The sequence below is a fragment of the Mauremys reevesii genome, linkage group 14 (assembly GCF_016161935.1).
Source record: "Mauremys reevesii isolate NIE-2019 linkage group 14, ASM1616193v1, whole genome shotgun sequence".
Taxonomy (NCBI): domain Eukaryota; kingdom Metazoa; phylum Chordata; order Testudines; family Geoemydidae; genus Mauremys; species Mauremys reevesii.
Window position 1 is genome coordinate 14,721,380 of NC_052636.1, and position 20,586 is coordinate 14,741,965.

At 64.0% G+C, this 20,586-nt stretch overlaps 1 protein-coding gene and 4 non-coding genes across 5 annotated transcripts; all 5 read left to right on the forward strand.

Annotated features, from left to right (window-relative positions):
• The first annotated feature begins 6,470 nt into the window (after window positions 1-6,470).
• Window positions 6,471-14,437, forward strand: EIF4A1 (eukaryotic translation initiation factor 4A1). Its single transcript, XM_039499897.1, has 11 exons — window positions 6,471-6,515; window positions 8,250-8,298; window positions 8,727-8,859; window positions 9,520-9,659; window positions 10,467-10,635; window positions 10,906-11,015; window positions 12,197-12,340; window positions 12,674-12,811; window positions 13,104-13,193; window positions 13,609-13,688; window positions 14,131-14,437. Exons 1-11 carry the CDS (start codon window positions 6,493-6,495, stop codon window positions 14,273-14,275), a joined length of 1,221 nt encoding a protein of 406 aa, XP_039355831.1. The 5' UTR covers window positions 6,471-6,492; the 3' UTR covers window positions 14,276-14,437.
• LOC120382000 lies at window positions 9,992-10,132 on the forward strand. Its single transcript, XR_005588217.1, has one exon. It is a non-coding gene; the product is annotated as a small nucleolar RNA SNORA48 (small nucleolar RNA).
• LOC120381996 lies at window positions 10,711-10,837 on the forward strand. Its single transcript, XR_005588213.1, has one exon. It is a non-coding gene; the product is annotated as a small nucleolar RNA SNORD10 (small nucleolar RNA).
• On the forward strand, window positions 12,398-12,534 carry LOC120381999. The gene has a single exon (XR_005588216.1). It is a non-coding gene; the product is annotated as a small nucleolar RNA SNORA42/SNORA80 family (small nucleolar RNA).
• LOC120381998 lies at window positions 12,877-13,013 on the forward strand. Its single transcript, XR_005588215.1, has one exon. It is a non-coding gene; the product is annotated as a small nucleolar RNA SNORA42/SNORA80 family (small nucleolar RNA).
• Window positions 14,438-20,586: the final 6,149 nt, after the last annotated feature.

The following is a 20,586-nucleotide window of genomic DNA, read 5'->3' on the forward strand; positions in this document are numbered from 1 at the left end:
CCGACTTTGGGGGGGAGGGGTGTCACTACGGGGGGGGGGGGAGCCATTTCTACCCGGGGGGTGGGAGGGGAGATGAGGTTGGAATCTCTGCCCCCACCATTTCTTCTCCCCGGGGGGTTATTTGTGTTAGTGAAGTTGTATGTTGGGCGGGGTGGGGGGGGGGAATGACAAGTTTATACACTGGGCTGTGAAATGAGAAACAAGCATTTTTTTTTATATATATATATATATATGCAGCTGCGAATTGTTCTGGGCAATAAACTTCCTTTCTTTGGAGAATCCTCTGGGTTTGAAATGTGGGTCGTGCGGGGAAGGGGGGGTCCTTCCCCCCGGGTCGCCCCCTTGAAGTGGGGTGAATTTTCTCCCCACGTTGGCTATTGGAGGAAAAATGTCTGCCGGGGGCGGGGAATGGGACACCATTTTAGGCCGGGCGCTGCACAGACACGCCGCCTCCCCAAATGAGATTGGGGTCCCCCCATTGCGTCGGGTGCCACGCAGACGCCCACCCCCCGCGGCATGGACCCCTTCCCCCTGAAACCGCGAAGGAAAGCGAATCCAAGCCGCGTCGAGCTTCTTCGGAGTTTTAAACAACTAACGAACTCAGCCGAGGGCCGGGACTTGGCCATGGGGGATTTCGACGACCGCGCCGTCTGTCGGGAAAATAACGTGGCAGGGGACGGCTGAGCCGACCAATTCTTGGACTGCCCTGGGGGCTGTTTTTTCATTCAGAAGGTGGAGAAAGCGACTCGGGGTTGGTTTTGAGCAATGGGGAGGAGCAGTTTGAAAATTTGAAGGTGGAAGAAGCCATCGAGTTGGTGATCCTAAGGAAGGGTAGGATGGAAGACCTCATAATAAAGACAGTGGATTTCAAGGAGGCAAACTTGAGCAAACCCAAGGAGGCGGAAGGTAAGATCAGGTTCGAGAGAGTTGGCAGGTTTTTTGGAGACGTTATGACGGGCACAAAAGCGAACTGTCGTAGCAGTATGGCAGGCGACCACCCTGGCTTAACCGGGAGATCTTCAAGGATTCGAAACACAAGATTGGAAACTAGGTGAAATGACGAAGGATGAATATAAACAAATCGTAGGGACAAAATTGGAAGGCCCAAGGCCCAAAACGAGATCACACGAGCTAGCGACATAAAGGGTGTAACAAGGAAACGTTCGGCAAATCCATTCGAAGCAAGAGGAAGGCCAAGGAGAGGGTAGGCCCGTTACTCGACAAGGGGAGGGAAACGGTAACCGAAAATGTAGAAATGATGGAAGTGCGAAATGACTGTTTGTTTTCACCAAAAAGTTCCACGGTGATTGGACGTCCCACGTGGCGAATGCCAAGGTAGAAGCAGAGGCTAGAATAGGGAAAGAACAAGTTAAAAATGACTCAGGGTGTTAGGTGTCCTCAAGTCATCAAGGGCCTGATGAAATCAGACGATATCCAGGTTGGAAGGGACCTCAGGAGGTGTCTAGTCCAACCCCCTGCTCAAAGCAGGACCCATCCCCAACTAAATCATCCCAGCCAGGGCTTTGTCAAGTCTGACCTTAAACACCTCTAAGGAAGGAGATTCCACCACCTCCCTAGGGAACCCATTCCAGGGCTTCACCACCCTCCTAGGGAAATAGTGTTTCCTAATATCCAGCCTAGACCTGCCCCACTGCAACTTGAGACCATTGCTCCTTGTTCTGTCACCTGCCACCACTGAGAACAGCCGAGCTCCATCCTCTTTGGATCCCCCTTCAGGTAGTTGAAAGCAGCTATCAAATCCCCCCTCATTCTTCTCTTCTGCAGACTAAACAATCGCAGTTCCCTCAGCCTCTCCTCATAAGTCATGTGCCCCACCCGCCTGATCATTTTCGTTGCCCTCTGCTGGACTCGCTCCAATTTGTCCACATCCCTTCTGTAGTGGGAGGCCCAAAACTGAACCCAGTACTCCAGATGTGGCCTCACCAGTGTCAAATAGAGGGGAATGATCGCTTCCCTCGATCTGCTGGCAATGCTCCTACTACTACAGCCCAAAATGCCGTTAGCCTTCTTGGCAACAAGGGCGCCCTGCTGACTCATATCCAGCTTCTCATCCACTGTAACCCCCGGGTCCTTTTCTGCAGAACGGCCGCTTAGCCAGTCGGTCCCCAGCCTGTGTCAGTGCCTGGGATTCTTCCATCCTAAGTGCAGGACTCAGCACTTGTCCTTGTTGAACCTCATCAGGTTTCTTCTGGCTCAATCCTCCAATTTGTCTAGGTCACTCTGGACCCTATCCCGACCCTCCAGCGTGTCCACCTCTCCCCCCAGCTTAGTGTCAGCCGCGAACTTGCTGAGGGTGCAATTAATCCCATCCTCCAGATCATTAATGAAGATGTTGGAGAAAACCAGCCCCAGGACTGACCCCTGGGGCACTCGGCTTGATACCGGCTGCCAACTAGACATGGAGCCGTTGATCGTTACCCATTGAGCCCGACGATCTAGCCAGCTTTCTGTCCACCTTATAGTCCATTCATCCAGCCCGTACTTCTGTAACTTGCAGGAAGAATACTGTGGGAGACCGTATCAAAAACTTTGCTAAAGTCAAGGAATAACACGTCCACTGCTTTCCCCTCAGCCACAGAGCCAATTATCTCCTCATAGGAGGCAGTCGGGTGGGTCAGGCATGACTTGCCCTTGGTGAATCCATGTTGACCGTTTCTGAACACCTTCCTCTCCGCCAAGTGCTTCAAAATAGATTCCTTGAGGACCTGCTCCATGATTTTTCCAGGGACTGAGGTGAGGTCTGGATCCTCCTTCTTCCCTTTTTTAAAAATGGGCACCACATTTGCCTTTTTCCAATCGTCCGGGACCTTCCCCGCTCGCCATGAGTTTTCAAAGATAGCGACCAACGGCTCTGCCGTCACATCCGCCAACTCCCTCAGCACCCTCGGCTGCATTAGATCCGGACCCATGGACTTGTGCACGTCCAGCTTTTCTAAATAGTCCTTAACCCGGTCTTTCACCACCAAGGGCTGCTCACCACCTCCCCACCCTGTGCTGCCCAGTGCAGCCGTCTGGGAGCTGCCCTTGTCTGTGAAGACCGAGGCCAAAAGAGCATTGAGCACTTCAGCTTTTTCCACATCCTGTGTCACTAGGTGGTCTCCCCCATTCGGTAAGGGGCCCGCACTTTCCCTGACCACCTTCGTGTTGCTAATGTAAGTCCATCCGAGACCACTCAAGGAGCTGACTGAGGAGATAGCTAGGCCGTTGGGTCATCATCTTGGAAAAAGTCCTGGAAGACGGGAGCGATTCCAGAGGGCCAATCTAGGGCCTACACGGGGAATTAAAGACCAGTCAACGTAACTTCAGTACCCGGAAAGATAAGAGAGCAAAGAATTAATTTGCCAACACCTAGCAGATGATAAGGTGATCAGTAATGGTCAGCATGGAGTTAGAGGTTTTTAAGGTCAGGCTTGACAAAGCCCTGGCTGGGATGATTTAGTTGGGGTTGGTCCTGCTTTGAGCAGGGGGTGGGACTAGATACCTCCTGAGGCCCCTTCCAACCCTGATTGGTTCTTGACAAATCAAAATAATAAACTACCACAGCAAATCAACCTGCTGGCTTTCTTTGACAGGGCAACAAGCCTTGTGGACGAGGGCGGAGGCGGTAGACGGGGTCTGTCTTGACGTTAGTAAGACTTTTTGATACTCGCGCCCGTGACCTCATAAAGTAGGGAAATGCAACCTCGCCGGAGGTGGGCGCAGAAGCGGTTGGAAAACCGTTCCCGGAGAGGAGGGAGCAGCAGTTGACAGTCACGTTGGAAGGATCTAACGGGCGGGGTCCGGCAGGGATCAAGGATCCTTCACCCATGAGTTAGATAATGGCGTAGAGAGATCACTTGTCGTTCGCAGGCGCCACCCAAGCTGAGAGGGGTTGCAAGTGCGTTGGAGGATGGGCTTAAAATTCAGAATGAGGCGGAGAAATGGTCTGAAGGAAAGAGGATGGACTTCAACCAGGACCGATGCAGAGCACCCCACTTCGTAAAGAATAATCCGTTACACAAACTGGGCACTGACTGCCTAGGCAGGAGTACTGCAGAAAGAGATGTGTGGGTCCCCCCCCCTGCTCTAACCACTAGCCCCTGCTCCCCTCCCAGAGCCGGGGAAAGAACCCAGGCATCCAGCGATTCAGCCCACTCTTAGTTTACCAGCCTGGCCCCGTTTCTGGCACTGCCAGGGTCACCCGTCACCCACGCCGGCGCTACCGCGCTGGGCACGGAGCCGCTGGAGACGGGCGGTTTTTGTGTCTCACGTAACGTTTCAACGGCCCCGGGACAGGCGATCCGAAAACAGCATCACCTCGCCCAAAGGGCCGCGACCCAAACAGGCCAGAAACATCTAAACACAAACGCGCCGGCTTTGGAAATATTTCACCCAAGCGACGATCCACTTTTCTGCCTCGGCGTCCAGCAGACGCCTGGCGGCTTCTGAGCGCATTTGGGTGGTGGCCAACGCACCCCCCGATTATAATCCTGGAGCCGGCAGGCTGCTGGTGGCCCACGGTAATCGCCTGGCGCCGAATCCGCCGGCAAGCCAGGGCCCCGGTTTCGAACCCAGCTGGGGTGGGCAGCCATGTCTGTGGGGATACAGCAGGTGAATTGACGGCCCGAGGCTGTCGGGTCCTCTCTGCTGGGAGCCACTAACAGAGTCGCTGCTCGGTGAGCCGGTAACGGGAGCAGGGTGAGGTCACTGATCTCAGCTCGATTTCCCCTTTCCCTGGGGGGCGGGACGCACCATGGGGCTGCTGGGAGCCGGACGCCACTGCAGGGCGAAGAGCTGAGAACGGGTGTGCTCAATGCAGGCCCTGGGTGCCCGGCTCAGGGCCCACAGACCCAGAACCCCACAGCCGCCTATGGCCCCGCCAGGCACCCTGCTCTCATCAGTGCCCCCCCTCCCCAAGCTGAATGGGTTTGGGGCAGGGCCACATCCCGTGAACCCCCCCCACCCCACCCCGGACATCAGAGCCATCCAGCAACTGGGCCCAGGGCCGAGTTGGATCTGGGGGGTGTGACTGACCGGGGTGCGGGAAGCTGTTGGAGGAGGGAAACAGAGGTGGGCAGAGGTGCCTGTGGAAACCCAGGGTGGGGAATGGGGGGGGGCGCGCTCTGGTCAGTCACAAGCCGGGGTGGGGGGAACCGATGGGGGAGGCTGTCAGCAAAGCTGGCCCCAGCTGATGGGGGCTGGTAGGAGGATCCCATGGGGGCAGGGCTGTGGCTGGGGGTGCTGGTGGGAGGAGCCGGGGGCTGTGGCTGGGGGAGTTTGGGAGTGGATCCCAGGGGACCCTGAGGGGATGGGGGCTGTGGCTGGGGTTGGTAGGAGGGAATGTGGGGATGGGATGGGGAGGGAATCGGGGGCTGTGGCTGGGGGTTGGTAGGAAGGAATGTGGGGGCAGGGGTGGGGACGGGATGTGGGGCTGTGGCTGGGGTGGTAGGAGGGAATGTGGGGAGGATGTGGGGGCTGTGGCTGGGGGCTGGTAGGAGGGAATGTGGGGAGGAGGATCGGGGGCTGTGGCTGGGGATGTGGGGCCCTGGGGATGGGGATATGGGGGCTGTGGCTGGGGGCTGGTAGGAGGGAATGTGGGGCTGTGGCTGGGGAAGGGATGTGAGGGGGCCCTGGGGATGGGGATATGGGGGCTGTGGCTGGGGCTGGTAGGAGGGAATGTGGGGCTGTGGCTGGGGGATGTGGGGCCCTGGGGATGGGGATATGGGGGCTGGGGGCTGGTAGGAGGAATGTGGGGAGGGGATGTGGGGGGGGGACCCTGGGGATGGGGGGATATGGGGGGGCTGTGGCTGGGGGGGGTAGGAGGATGTGGGAGGACCCTGGGGATGGGGGGAGGATGTGGGGGCTGTGGCTGGGGGCTGATAGGAGGGAGGTGGGGGAGGATCAGGGGCTGTGGCTGGGGAGGGCCCTGGGGATGGGGATATGGGGCTGTGGCTGGGGGAGGCTGGTAGGAGGGAATGTGGGGGGACCCTGTGGGGGGCTGGGGTACGGGTGCCGGGAGGGGTCACGGCGCCGCGAGCGAAACGCGCACAAAGGGAGGCCGCAGCCTGTCGCCACCCACGTGTGCGACCCCTGCCGGCCTCACTTCCGGCCCGCAGCCCCGCCCCTTCCTGCCGGCCCATCCGCACATTGGCTCGCCGAGCTGTGACGGGCGTGCGCCCCGGCCAATCGCCGCCAGGCGTGTTGGCGCCTGACTCACCCCGCTCGCGGGCGGGGCCGCCGCCCAATCCCCGGGGTGGGGGGGGCAGGGCGCCTTGACGTCACACGCCTCTTTTCAATCGGCTTCGACGTCACCGGCCGTGAGCCGGCCGCCGGGCGGCCAATGGGAGCGGGGCCGGGAGGCGGGCCCTGGGAGTAAGGAGCCAATGGGCGCGGGGCCGGTGGGCGGGCGGCCAATGGGAGCGGGGCGGGGGCGGGGCCTGCCGGGGGGTTATAAGACAGGGCGAGGCGGGCGGGGGAAGGATCCTGCCCAGGATGTCTGCGAGTCTGGAGAGCCGGTGAGTGCGCGCGCGGCCCCCGGCTGGGCCTGACCGGAACGTACCATTTCCCAGCGCGCCCCCCCCCGCCCACGCAGTGGTCGCGACCACCGCGGCGTTCTACTCGCGGGCCGTTCCATGGGCCGAACCATCCCGCGGGGGGGGAGTTGGGCGAGACCATTATAGCAAAGCGGCGTTTAGGCCGCGAATCGACCCCCCCCCCACACGCGCACGTACGGACACGCGCTCCATGGTCGGTACCATCCGTTGGGGGGGGGGTTATCCCGGTTTGGGCGGTGGATGGGCCAATCCATTCCCTTATTTTTCGGGGGGGGGGAGATGGTCGAGTCCATTTAAACCTTCTTCTCTCCGGAGAACGCGAGCGGAGCCCTCCGGGCCCGGGAGAGAGGTGGGCGAGACCATTCCCGCTGAGGGGCGCCGCGTGAGCCGCCGAGCAGGGGGATGGACGGAACCATCCCCGCCCGGGGTGAGGGGGGGGGATGCGACGCCATTTTGTGACGGTGGGAGCTCTGGATGCGGCCTGGCCCCGGACGGAACCATCTGCCCCTGTGGCGGGGAGTGGAAGAGTCCATTATACCCGGCGGGGATTCTAGTAAAAAAAATCGGGGAGGGGGCACAGGACGGAACCACCCGGCGCAGGGGATGCGGGTTGGTTTCTCCTGGGCTTATACATCCGGGGGGCGGTGGGGAGGGGGTAGCAAACGGGCGAATCCATTCCTTCCCCGCGCGGGGGGGGGGGAGGCGCGACCCCCACCGGCCGCCTCCATTGTCCGGGCATCCGGGGACCGCGGCCGTGACGTCACGCCCGCCGCCCCGCCAAGGGGCTGGGCGCGGGGGCGGGACTGCCGGCCCGCGGGGGGTTGGGGACGGGAGGCGAGAGGCCTGAGCACGTGGAGAGAGGCCTGGGCCGGGCGCGGGGGGGAGGGGCCGGAGCGAGGCCGCGGGGCACTTCCGGCCCCGCGTGACATGGGGAGGAGGACCCCAGGGAGGGGAGGGGAGGACCCCAGGGGAGGAGGAGTGGGGACCCGAGGCTGGGGGACGATGGGAGGAGGGGGCAGGCTGGAGATGGGGAGGAGTGGGGACCCCGGGGAGGCAGGAAGGCAGGAGATGGGGGGTTAGGGGAGGTGGGGAACCCCGGGGGAGGAGTGGGGACCCGAGGCTGGGGGACGATGGGAGTAAGGGGGCAGGCTGGAGGGGCTGGGGACCCTGGGCGGGGGAATGGGAGGAGGGGAGGTGAGAAGGTAGGAGATGGGCGGGGGAGTGATGGGAGGAGTTGGGGAACCCCAGGCTGGGGGATTGGAGGTGGGAAGGCAGGAGATGGTGGGGGGGGATAGCAGGTGTTGGGGAACCCCAGGCTGGGGGCTGCCTAGGTAGGAAGAGTGTGATTGCGTCGCCCCCAGTTTGGGTGGGGCGAGGGGGGGCCCCCCAAGTCTCATAAGGGGAGAGGGATTCCGAGCCTGGGGGGTGGGGAAGGGCCCTGTTGGGGAGGGGTGAGACCCCCCGGCTGTTTAGGCAGAGGAGGTGAAGAGGTTTGGGGGGTGTAGAAAGGGGGGGGAAGTTGCCCTGCTCAGGGGGAGGCTGGTGGGAGGGGGGGAGGAGGGTGCAGGAGGTCCTGATGGCATCTCTAAATGGACAAGTGCATGGGGCAGTGGGTGAATGACAGCCAGGGACCGTGGGGGCGCTGTCTGATTCTTGGTAACCTTGTCTAACCCCCCCCTTCTCTCCTCCTTCCAGATCTAGAGACAATGGCCCCGAGGGAATGGACCCCGATGGCATCATTGAGGTGGGCAGGGCTGGCGCCGGGCCGGTGGGGTCGGGGTCTGGAACAGGAGGCCGAGTTGTGCAGGTTTTTTTGGGCGGCAGCTGTGAGGTGCGGGGCTTCAATGGGCTCATGGGGGGTGGGATGGGGCATGTGTGAGGAGCAATGGGGGTGGCCTATGGCAGGGGCTTTAAGGTACAGGGAGGGGGGATGGGCTTATTGGGGGGGCAGGAGGTGGCATCCACAGTGGAGGTCCTGGGGGGCCTGCAGGGAGGGGCGAGCGGCCTAATGGGGTGTCACTCGAGATGTGGTGAGCAGTGAATTAGAGCAGCAGGCTGAGAAGATTTGTATGGGGGGGCGGGGGTGTCAAGACAGGCATCTCAAGGGGCTTGGGGGTGCAGAGGGAACACATGGGGGGGGTGTTAACCCTTCTCTCCCCCCCCCTATTTCAGAGCAACTGGAATGAGATCGTTGACAGCTTTGACGACATGAACCTGTCGGAGTCCCTGCTGCGGGGAATCTACGCCTACGGGTTTGAGAAGCCCTCCGCCATCCAGCAGCGAGCCATTCTTCCTTGTATCAAGGGTGAGTCGGCCCCCGGGGAGGGGGCGAGCGATCCCCGCAGGGCGGAGTTCGGGGGGGCGGGGACCCCAGCCGGACCCCCCCCCTCGGCTAATGGACAAAGAGGCGTCTGGTTGGTGGCGCGGCTCTTGAATCTAGCAGGGGGGAGAGAGATGAGCCCTTGTTCATCCCAGCACAAGATCCCGGGCGGTGGTTGTGGCTGGTTCATGCTGGGGGCACACGGCTGTCAGGGCTTCTCAGGAAGTGAGATGCGGCCACCTCTGGGGCGGGGCAGCCGCTTACCCAGGGACCCCTCGCCTGGCCTGAAGATGCGGCCACCTCTGGGGCGGGGCGGCCGGTTACCCGGGGACCCCTCGCCCGGCGCTGAGATGCGCCCACCTCTGGGGCGGGGCGGCCGGTTACCCAGGGACCCCTCGCCCGGCGCTGAGATGCAGCCACCTCTGGGGCGGGGCGGCCGGTTACCATGGGACCCCTCGCCCGGCGCTGAGATGCGGCCACCTCTGGGGCGGGGCGGCCGGTTACCCGGGGACCCCTCGCCCGGCGCTGAGATGCGGCCACCTCTGGGGCGGGGTGGCCGGTTACCCAGGGATCCCTCGCCCGGCGCTGAGATGCGGCCACCTCTGGGGCAGGGCAGCTGACCGGTGATGTCTGGTCTTCCCCCAGGTTACGATGTCATTGCACAAGCTCAGTCTGGAACTGGGAAGACGGCCACCTTCGCCATCTCGATCCTCCAGCAGATCGAGCTGGACCTCAAGGCCACCCAGGCCTTGGTGCTGGCCCCCACCCGTGAGTTAGCCCAGCAGGTGAGCTGGCTGGGGCGGAGCAGTGCCCCACCCCCCTTCGTTTAAAGCGGTGACTCAGCCCGGTAACGATCCCTGCCCAGCTCCTTTCTTAACTCAGACATCAAAGGTGACAGAACCCAGGAGTCCTGGTTCCCACTCCCTGCTCCAACCCACCAGCCCCCACTGCCCTCCCAGAGTGGGGAGAGAACCCAGGAGTCCTGGCTCCCAGCCCCCACTGCTCCAACCCACCAGCCCCCAGTCCCCTCCCAGACCTGGGGAGAGAACCCAGGCGTCCTGGCTCCCCACCTCCACAGTGATGTAAGAACATGGGTACTTGGCATCAGACCCGCTTCCTCCCCTGCTACCTGGGCAAAGAGGCGTCTGGTTGGTGGCGCGGCTCTTACATCCAGCAGGGGGAGAGAAACGAGCCCCCATTCATCCCAGCGCAGTATCCCGGGCGGTGGCTGTCGCTGGTTCATGCGGGGGGCACACGGCTGTCAGGGCTCCTTGGTGCCAAGCGCTGAGATGCGGCCACCTCTGGGGCAGGGTGGCCGGTTACCCAGGGACCCCTCGCCCAGCGCTGAGATGCGGCCACCTCTGGGGCGGGGCGGCCGGTGACCCAGGGACCCCTCGCCCGGCGCTGAGATGCGGCCATCTCTGGGGCGGGGTGGCCGGTTACCCAGGGACCCCTCGCCCGGCGCTGAGATGCAGCCACCTCTGGGGCGGGGCGGCCGGTTACCCGGGGACCCCTCGCCCGGCGCTGAGATGCGCCCACCTCTGGGGCGAAGCCTGGCTCTCCGGCCGCTCACCCTCGCTTCCTCGCCGCAGATCCAGAAGGTCGTGATGGCCCTCGGGGACTACATGGGGGCCTCGTGCCACGCCTGTATCGGGGGCACCAACGTCCGGGCCGAGGTGCAGAAGCTGCAGATGGAAGCCCCCCATATCATTGTGGGGACTCCGGGCCGTGTCTTCGACATGTTGAACAGGAGATACCTGTGTAAGTTTTGTGGGTGGGGGGCGGTCCCCTCTCCGGGTGCCCCCTGGGCGGGTGGGGGGCCCCCACCCTGTATCTGTTCGGTGATGATTCCCCATGCGTGTCAGCTGATCCCGGTGCCGCCTGGTGCCCCCTGCTAGGCGTTCTGCCGTCCGGGCCTGGCACAGGGGCTTCTGGGTGTGATCAGAACCGTCCGACTGAGAACAGTGGCCGGCTTGATCCCCGGCGGCCGGCTACTCCCTCCGTCGGGCTAACGGCCGCCTCTCCCCGCAGCTCCCAAATTCATTAAGATGTTCGTGCTGGACGAGGCCGACGAGATGCTCAGCCGGGGCTTCAAGGATCAGATTTACGACATATTCCAGAAGCTGAGCGGGAACACCCAGGTGGGCTTGGAACCCGGGGTGGGACCAAGAACCGGCGTCTGGGAGGAGCTGGATCCAGGACTGGGGGGTCATCCAGGCATTGGGCTTGCTGGAGGAGACCTCCACAATCGAGGGGATGGGGAGTCTAGAACTGGGGGGGTTCTAGGTTATTAGGAGGAGGGTGTCTCCGGAAGTGGCCAGACCCTACAAAGTGGTAAGACTAGAAGCTCAACTGTCCATGGGGAGTTGAACCCAACTGCAGGGATCTAGAACCGAGGGGGTAGGACGAGACCGTAATGAGCTGGAATTGTCGTGACGGGGCGAAGCCCAAGCAGCAGTGGAATGAACTGAGTGGCGGAAGAGGGGGGGGCTCTGAACCCACAGGCCAGGCTGGTCCGTAAGGAATTAGAAGTGGCAGTAAAGGGGGGTCTAGAACCCAAAGGGGTAAGTCAGTTGTGGGTAGGGCAGGGCGGGAAATTTAGAATCCAGGGGCTAGTCAGTGGGGTGCTGCAGCTACTAGTAGAGGGGTTTAGAACCCGGGAAGCGGGAGCCACCAGTGGCAGGATCTAGAACCCAGGGACAGGTGCTAGTTAATGGACAGCTAGAACCTCCAGTGGAGGGCTCTAGAGCCCAGAGGAGCTGGAGCCACCAGTAGAGTAGAGGGGTCTAGAACCCAAGGGGCAGGACCTAGTCATTACAGAGCTAGCTGGAGCCACCAAGGAAGGGATCTAGAACCCGGGAAGCTGGAACCACCAGTGGAGGGATCTAGAGCGTGGGGCGCTGGGGCCACCAGTAGGGTAGAGGAGTCTACAACCCAGGGGACAGGTGCTAGTTAGTGGGGAGCTAGAACCTCTGGTGGAAGGGTCTAGAACCTGGTGGCAGGAGCTAATCAGTGGGGAGCTAGCTGGAGCCACCAGTAGAGGGGTCTAGAACCCAGGGGGCAGTTGCTAGTTAATGGGGAGCTAGAGCCACCAGTAGAGGGGTCTAGAACCCAAGGGGCAGTTGCTAGTTAATGGGGAGCTAGAACCACCAGTAGAGGGGTCTAGAACCCAAGGGGCAGTTGCTAGTTAATGGGGAGCTAGAACCACCAGTAGAGGGGTCTAGAACCCAAGGGGAGATGCTGCACCTGTGAGAGCAGAGGGGATCTCTGGGTGGGGCAGGCTGGCAGCGGTGCCTCTCACTGCCCCCCACCCGCCCCCCAGGTGGTGCTCCTGTCGGCCACGATGCCCATGGACGTGCTGGAGGTGACCAAGAAGTTCATGCGGGACCCGATCCGCATCCTGGTGAAGAAGGAGGAGCTGACCCTGGAGGGCATCCGGCAGTTCTACATCAACGTCGAGAGAGAGGTGAGGGGGGTGGGGGTTGAGAGCCCCGGACTCCTGGGTTCTCGTCCCGTCCCAGCCGCGTGGTCTTGGATTTATGGAGGGGTCCTTCCATGGCACCTCCATAGTGTACCCCATGCGAGAGCGATGAGCCCCCCTGAACCATGGCCGCCCCCCAGTGTCTCTGGGTCCCGGTCCCTGAAACAGGGGGCACAATGTGCTGTCTTGGGAGTCTGGAGGCCCTGCCGGAGTGGGGAGCTGACTTTCCAGGGGTCCCCCACGTGAGTGGGGCAGGGTGGGGGGGGCCTGTCAGCCCCAGCCCTCACCCCCACTGGTCCTGTCCTCCCCACCCCCCAGGAGTGGAAGCTGGACACGCTCTGCGATCTCTACGAGACCCTGACCATCACCCAAGCCGTGATCTTCATCAACACCCGCCGGAAGGTGGACTGGCTCACCGAGAAGATGCATGCCCGGGACTTCACCGTCTCTGCCATGGTACGGCGGGGGGGGGGCCAGGACGCCTGGGTTCTCTCCCCGGCTCCGGGAGGGGAGTGGGGGCTGCATGGCTGTGGATTTATGGTGGGGTCCCCCACCATGGCCCCTCCATAGTGTACTCCATGCAAGAGCAGCTGGCCCCCCTGAACCATGGCCGCCCTAGTGCCTGTGGGTCCCGGTCCCTGAAATGGGGGGCACAGTTGTTTTTTTGAGGGGGGGTCCCCCAGACACCCCTCCTGCATGTGTTAGTAGCTAACCCACTGTCCTAACGACCCTCTTTTCTGCCCCCCAGCACGGAGACATGGACCAAAAGGAGCGGGACGTGATCATGCGGGAATTTCGCTCCGGCTCCAGCCGGGTCCTCATCACCACTGACCTGCTGGTGAGGAGACTTGGGTGGGGGGAGCAAAATCTGGGGGGAGTTATGGGGTGAGTTAATTTGGGAGAGGCTCTCTGTGGGCCGATTTGGGGGACAGGGGTTGGGTCTGCCCTGGGGGAGGAGCCGGAAAGATCCGGCCCCTCTTAAAATGGCTGCCATCACATGACAGCGGCCATCTTGGGTGTCAGCGAACCCAGGTGTCCTGGGGGCTTCCCCCCCAAGGAGATTCCCTCTCCGCCCAGCCCCCCCGTGCTGTATGCGGAATGTAGCTCCTTGGCACACCAAGGGGGGGCTGCTCCGTGCGGCGGGCGCCCCCACCCCTGGGCCTCGGCAACGGAACGGCAGCCCACAGGCCGGGCACGGGCCCTGCCCCACACGTGGGGGGCCGGGGCCTGAACGCGGATTCTTCTCCCCCCAGGCCCGTGGCATTGACGTGCAGCAGGTGTCGCTCGTCATCAACTACGACCTGCCCACCAACCGGGAGAACTACATCCACAGGTACCGGGGGGCGGCCCCCCCTCCCTGAGCCAGGGAGAACCCAGGCGTCCTGGTTCCCCGTCCCCCTGCTGTAACCCACCAGCCCCCCCCTCCCCTTCCAGAGCTGGGGAGAGAACCCAGGAGTCCTGGCTCCCAGCCCCCCTGCTCTAACCACGACCCCCCCCTCCCCGCCCCGAGCCAGGGGGAGAACCCAGGAGTCCTGGCTCCCTGCCCCCCCTGCTCTAACCCACCACTCCCCACTCCCCTCCCAGAGCCAGGGGGAGAACCCAGGAGTCCTGGCTCCCAGCCCCCCCTGCTCTAACCACCAGCCCCCACTCCCCTCCCAGAGCCGGGGAGAGAACCCAGGAGTCCTGGCTCCCAGCTCTAACCCACCAGCCCCCCCTCCCCTCCCAGCGCCGGGCGAGAACCCAGGCGTCCGGGCTCACCCCTCCTCCCCCCCCAGGATCGGCCGAGGGGGGCGCTTCGGCCGGAAGGGGGTGGCCATCAACATGGTGACGGAAGAAGACAAGCGCACCCTGCGCGACATCGAGACCTTCTACAACACCTCCATCGAGGAGATGCCCTTGAACGTGGCCGACCTCATCTGAGCGCCCCCCGGTGGGCGCCCCGGGCGCTGCCCCTCACGCGCCGGCGCCGGACACTTTTTTTTTAATTATTTTCCTCTTTTTTTTTTTTTTGATTTGTTTTTTTTTGTTGTTGTTGGTTCTTTTGAATAAATGTCACTTTTTGGAGGTGAAAAAAAAAATCCACTTTAGTGTTTCGTGGCATTTCTGTGGTCTCTGTCCACGTCTCGCTGTCTCATGCCGGGGGACCGGGGCGGCCTGGCCTGTGGGGTCCCCCCCCCGTTTCCTTCATGTTCCTAGAACAGGCCACTTGGGTTCCAGAACCCAGGCGTCCGGCCTGTGAGCGGGGAGAGAACCCAGCCTATCCCGTCTTTAATTGAGGGGGGGCAGGCGGGATCCTGGCTCCTGTCCGCTAAGACGCCCCTGGGATTTGCCAGCTGCTCTCCCCACTCCAGCGTAAGAACCCAGGAGTCCTGCTCTCCCAGCCCCCCCCTGACGATCTGGCCATCTCTTAACGAGCCCCCCCCCCACCCCAAGCTACCCCACCCTGATCCTGGTGCTAAATCGAACTGCTTGCAAGTCGGACCTACCTCAGGGTTGGTAGCTGTCGGGGGGAGGGAGCCCCCCCAAATCAGTTGCCCCCAAAACATTAAGCTAGAAACTTCTCCCCCCCGCACTCAATTTTTCTCCCCCATCCAACAAAATTGTGTGCGACCTTCTTACTTTTTTTTGTATAGTATTTATTGAAAGGAAACGAACGTACCAAATAAAAATCTTCTTTCAAAATGGCAGCTGCTTTGGGTTGTGTTTGTAAAGGGGGGGTTGGCCCCTTCCCCCCCGAGGGGGGGGCTCAAGGCAGTTTGGCCGGCCCCTCCCCTGAATCCGGTTGGCTGGAGGAGGGGGGTCCTCGCTGCTCCTGCAGCCCTTTGCATGGCTAATGCTCTCTCCCAGAGGCATTGGTGTCAGCGGTGGGATCCCAGAGTCTTGCATGGCTGATCCTCCCAGATGCATTTTGGGCGGGGTGGGGGAATCCCTTTACCCCATAGTGTTCCACTTAAGAGCCAATGTGGGGTAGTTGTTACTGCACCGGGCTGCCAGCTTTTATTTTTTTAACCCCCCCCACCCGTGGCCTCAAGTGACACCTGGCAAGTAGCATGCCTCCTTACTTGCCTCAGTTTCCCCACTGAGACATCAAGCTCCTACCACCTTTTGGGGGAGGGCCTTGCCATCTACTGACCGGAAAAGCAATGGGGTGAATAGCGGAGGATGTTGGTGGCAGCGGTGGGATACCTGCTGCTGGACTGATGAGGGGGAAGGATGGCGAAGCCTCTCCTGCCAGCATGTCCTGTGCTGCCCCATGGGGCTAGGAGTTCACACTTCTTTGACTCTCAGGGGCAGCTGGGCTGAAAAAAGGGGGTGCCAGTGGGGATCCTTTGACTCTGGGAACATGGTTGCTGTCTGTACCCCCAAACTGCAGGGGAAGGAGGACAGGGTCCCACATACAGCAGGGCCCATTCTCCACTACCCTGTTGTGCTGGATCAGTGGGTCTCAAACTGGGGGGTTGGGATCCCTCAGGGGGGTCATGAGGTTATTACAGGGGGGGGGGGTTGGGAGCTGTCAGGCTCTGCCCTGAACCCCACTTTGCCTCCAGCATTTATAATGGTGATAAATTTCTGGAAAATGTTTTTAATTGATAAGGGGGAGGTTGCTGGGTGAAAAAGGGGTCACCAGTGTCAAACTTTGAGAACCCCGGTGCGAGAGCTGCAAAATCCTGTGGCGGGGAGTCCCCTGGGTGAACAGCCGGGCTTCCCATGGCGCAAGGCTGTCGTGATGCTGCCACTCAGTCACGGGTAAGAACCCCCCCCTATGCAGAGACCCAGACGTTCACAGGGCCCAGCCCCAGCTGGCCAGCAGTGAACCCAGGCGTCCGAGCCCGAATCCCCGAGGGAACGGGGCCGCTAGAACCCAGGAGTCCGGGCTCCTGCTCCCCTGTTGCCACAGGGGAGGTTGTAGCAGGACGGCCGGGTCCTAGCCCCAGCTCCCCAGCGTGGCTACTAGCCCCTGTCCCTGTTAAATTGAGCTGCCCAATGACTGGCTCCCCCCTTGCAGCAGGGAGTTCCGCAGGTCGCTGGGGGCAGGTTTAATCAGCTGCAAGTGGAGATCAAGGAGATGCAGCAGCGTCGCCGGGAGGCTGCCCCCTGGCGGTGGGAGCCCGTAAGTTGCTTCCCTCCACAGCACCCCCGGTGGCAGACAGAAGCGGAGCGGGCTGGAGCCCTGGTGCAAGTCAGAGGTGAGTCGGGGGGGGGGGGTGTTGCAGCCAGTTCTGGGGTGGGGTCACCTCCCGCCCCGCACTTTGCATCTAAAAGCACCTGGTTTCCCCCACAAGAAAGCAAAGGCCAACAAGTCTCCCCCCAGCCCCCGCTCCCCTCCCAGAGTCGGGGAGAGAACCCAGGAGTCCTGGCTCCCAGCCCCCCGGCTCTTACCCACCAACCCCCACTCCTCCCAGAGCCGGGAGAGAACCCAGGAGTCCTGGCTCCCAGCCCCTGCTCTGACCCACCAGCCCCCACTCCTGCCAGAGCTGGGAGAGAACCCAGGAGTCCTGGCTCCCAGCCCCTGCTCTGATCCACCAGCCCCCACTCCCCTCCCAGAGCTGGGGAGAGAACCCAGGAGTCCTGGCTCCCAGCCCCCCCTGCTCTAACCCACCAGCCCCCACTCCCCTCCCAGAGCCAAGGGGAGAACCCAGGAGTCCTGGCTCCCAGCCCCCCCTGCTCTAACCCACCAGCCCCCACTCCCCTCCCAGAGCCGGGGAGAGAACCCAGGAGTCCTGGCTCCCAGCCCCCCCGGCGCGAACCCCCCCGCCCCCACTCCTCCCAGAGCCAGGAGAGAACCCAGGAGTCCTGGCTCCCGGCCCCTGCTCTAACCCCCAGCCCCACTCCTCCCAGCGCCGGGGAGAGAACCCAGGCGTCCTGGCTCCCAGCCCCCCCTGCTCTACCCCACCAGCACCCACTCCCCTCCCAGCGCTGGGCAGAGAACCCAGGAGTCCTGGCCCCCAGCCCCCCCTGCTCTCACCACCAACCCCCACTCCCCTCCCAGAGCCGGGGAGAGAACCCAGGAGTCCTGGCTCCCCGCCCCCCTGCTCTACCCCACCAGCCCCCACTCCCCTCCCAGCGCCGGGCAGAGAACCCAGGAGTCCTGGCTCCCAGCCCCCCCTGCTCCTACCCACCAGCCCCCACTCCCCTCCCAGAGCCGGGGAGAGAACCCAGGAGTCCTGGCGCCCACCCCCCCCCGGTCAAACCCCCCCGCCCCCACTCCCCTCCCAGAGCCGGGGAGAGAACCCAGGAGTCCGGTCTCCCAGTGCCAACTCACAGGGGGTGCGGGGGGCTCACTCCGATTTCCAGGGCAGAGCGGGTCAGACCCAGTTATGGGGCAGCCGGGACGCGCCCAGCCGAGGGGGCTGAAGGCTGAGAGGGAGGAGCGAGGGGCACAGGCATTTTTGCTGGCAGGTGGAGCTGTTTGGGGGCTGGAGCCCGGCCACACCCCAGCCACCTGCTCGCCTCAAAGGTCGAGTGAACCTGCAACAATAAAGCAGGGGAGAGAACCCAGGAGTCCTGGCTCCCAGCCTCCCTGCTCTGACCCACCAGCCCCCACTCCCCTGCCAGAGCAGGGGAGAGAACCCAGGAGTCCTGGCTCCCAGCCCCCCCTGCTCTAACCACCAGGCCCCACTCCCCTCCCAGAGCCGGGGAGAGAACCCAGGAGTCCTGGCTCCCAGCCCTCGCTGCTCTAACCACCAGCCCCCACTCCCCTCCCAGAGCCGGGGAGAGAACCCAGGAGTCCGGGCTCCCAGCCCCCCTGCTCTGACCCACCAGCCCCACTCCTCCCAGAGCCGGGAGAGAACCCAGGAGTCCTGGCTCCCAGCCCCCTGCTCTAACCCACCAGCCCCCACTCCACTCCCAGAGCAGGGGAGAGAACCCAGGAGTCCAGCCTCCCAGCCCCCCCACCTCTGACCCACCAGCCCCCCCACTCCCCTCCCAGAGCCGGGGAGAGAACCCAGGAGTCCTGGCTCCCAGCCTCCCTGCTCTGACCCACCAGCCCCCACTCCCCTCCCAGAGCCGGGAGAACCCAGGAGTCCTGGCTCCCAGCCCCCCGTGCTCTGACCCACCAGCCCCCACTCCTCCCAGAGCTGGGGAGAGAACCCAGGAGTCCTGGCTCCCAGCACCCCGTGCTCTGACCCACCAGCCCCCACTCACCTCCCAGAGCCGGGGAGAGAACCCAAGCGTCCTGGCTCCCAGCCCCCCTGCTCTGACCCACCAGCCCCCACTTCCCTCTGAGAGCCGGGGAGAGAACCCAGGAGTCCTGGCTCCCAGCCCCACCTGCACTGACCCACCCGCCCCACTCCTCCCAGAGCCGGGAGAGAACCCAGGAGTCCTGGCTCCCAGCCCCTGCTCTGACCCACCAGCCCCACTCCTCCCAGAGCCGGGGAGAAAACCCAGGAGTCCTGGCTCCCAGCCTCCCTGCTCTGACCCACCAGCCCCCACTCCCCTCCCAGAGCCGGGGAGAGAACCCAGGAGTCCTGGCTCCCAGCCCCCCCGGCTCCACCACGTGAAGGTCACAGGCCTTTCCTGGGGGCTGACTCAGCGTCGTCCACGGCTCCTCATGGGGAACTGAAAGCCCTGAATCATCAGCCCCCTCTGCCCCCGGCCTGCGCTCCGAGGCAGCTGGAGTCCGTCACAGCCACGAGCCCATCAGATGCGGCGTCCCGCCACCCCCAGGCCAGCCCACGGGCCCATCCAGCCACAGAGCCCAGCCCCACGGCCTGGGAGGACCTGTGTCACCGGCCGCCCCGCCCCAGAGGTGGCTGCATCTCAGCGCCGGGCGAGGGGTCCCTGGGTAACCGGCCGCCCCGCCCCAGAGGTGGCTGCATTTCAGTGCCGGGCAAGGGGTCCCTGGTAACCGGCCACCCCGCCCCAGAGGTGGGCGCATCTCAGCGCCGGGCGAGGGGTTTCCTGGTAACCGGCCGCCCCACCCCAGAGGTGGCCGCATCTCAGCACCAGGCGAGGGGTCCCCGGGTCACCGGCCGCCCCGCCCCAGAGGTGGCCGCATCTCAGCGCCGGGCGAGGGGTCCCTGGGTCACCGGCCGCCCCGCCCCAGAGGTGGCCGCATCTCAGCGCCGGGCGAGGTCCCGGGTAACCGCCGCCCGCCCCAGAGGTGGCTGCATCTCAGCGCCAGGCGAGGTCCCGGGTAACCGGCCGCCCGCCCCAGAGGTGGCCGCATCTCGCCGCCGGGCGAGGTCCCAGGTAACCGCCGCCCGCCCAGAGGTGGCCGCATCTCAGCGCCCGGGCGGGGTCCCTGGTCACCGGCCGCCCGCCCCAGAGGTGGCCGCATCTCAGCGCCGGGCGAGGTCCCGGGTAACCGGCCGCCCGCCCCAGAGGTGGCCGCATCTCGGCGCGGCGAGGGGTCCCGGGTAACCGGCCGCCCGCCCCAGAGGTGGCTGCATCTCGGCGCGGGCGAGGATCCCGGGTAACCGGCCGCCCGCCCCAGAGGGGCGCATCTCGGCGCCGGGCGAGGTCCCTGGGTATCCGGCCGCCCGCCCCAGAGGTGGCTGCATCTCGGCGCCGGGCGAGGGGTCCCTGAGTCACCGGCCGCCCCGCCCCAGAGGTGGGCACATCTCCGCGCCGGGCGAGGGGTCCCGGGGTAACCGGCCGCCCCGCCCCAGAGTTGGCCGCATCTCAGCACCGGGCGAGGGGTCCCTGGGTAACCAGCCGCCCCGCCCCAGAAGTGGCCACATCTCAGCACCGGGCGAGGGGTCCCCGGGTAACCGGCCGCCCCACCCCAGAGGTGGGCGCATCTCAGCGCCGGGCGAGGGGTCCCCGGGTAACCGGCCGCCCCACCCCAGAGCTGGGCGCATCTCAGCGCCGGGCGAGGGGTCCCCGGGTAACCGGCCGCCCCGCCCCAGAAGTGGCTGCATCTCAGCGCCGGGCGAGGTCCCGGGTAACCGGCCGCCCCACCCCAGAAGTGGCGCATCTCAGCGCCGGGCGAGGCGTCCCCGGGTACCCGGCCGCCCCCCCCCAGCTGTGCGCGCATCTCCGCGCCGGGCGAGGGGTCCCCGGGTAACTGGCCGCCCCGCCCCAGAAGTGGCAGCATCTCAGCGCCGGGCGAGGGGTCCCCGGGTAAGTGGCCGCCCCACCCCAGAAGTGGGCGCATCTCAGCGCCGGGCGAGGGGTCCCCGGGTAACCGGCCGCCCCGCCCCAGAGGTGGCTGCATCTCAGCGCCGGGCGAGGGGTCCCCGGGTAACTGGCCGCCCCGCCCCAGAAGTGGCTGCATCTCAGCGCCGGGC

Excerpts from the sequence above, each read along its gene's own strand:
- EIF4A1 (XM_039499897.1), top strand. The coding sequence starts at position 6,493 with ATGTCTGCGAGTCTGGAGAGCCG. Across the intron at positions 9,660-10,466 it reads CCCGTGAGTTAGCCCAGCAG|ATCCAGAAGGTCGTGATGGC; the intron begins GTGAGCTGGCTG and ends TCCTCGCCGCAG. Across the intron at positions 10,636-10,905 it reads GTTGAACAGGAGATACCTGT|CTCCCAAATTCATTAAGATG; the intron begins GTAAGTTTTGTG and ends CTCTCCCCGCAG.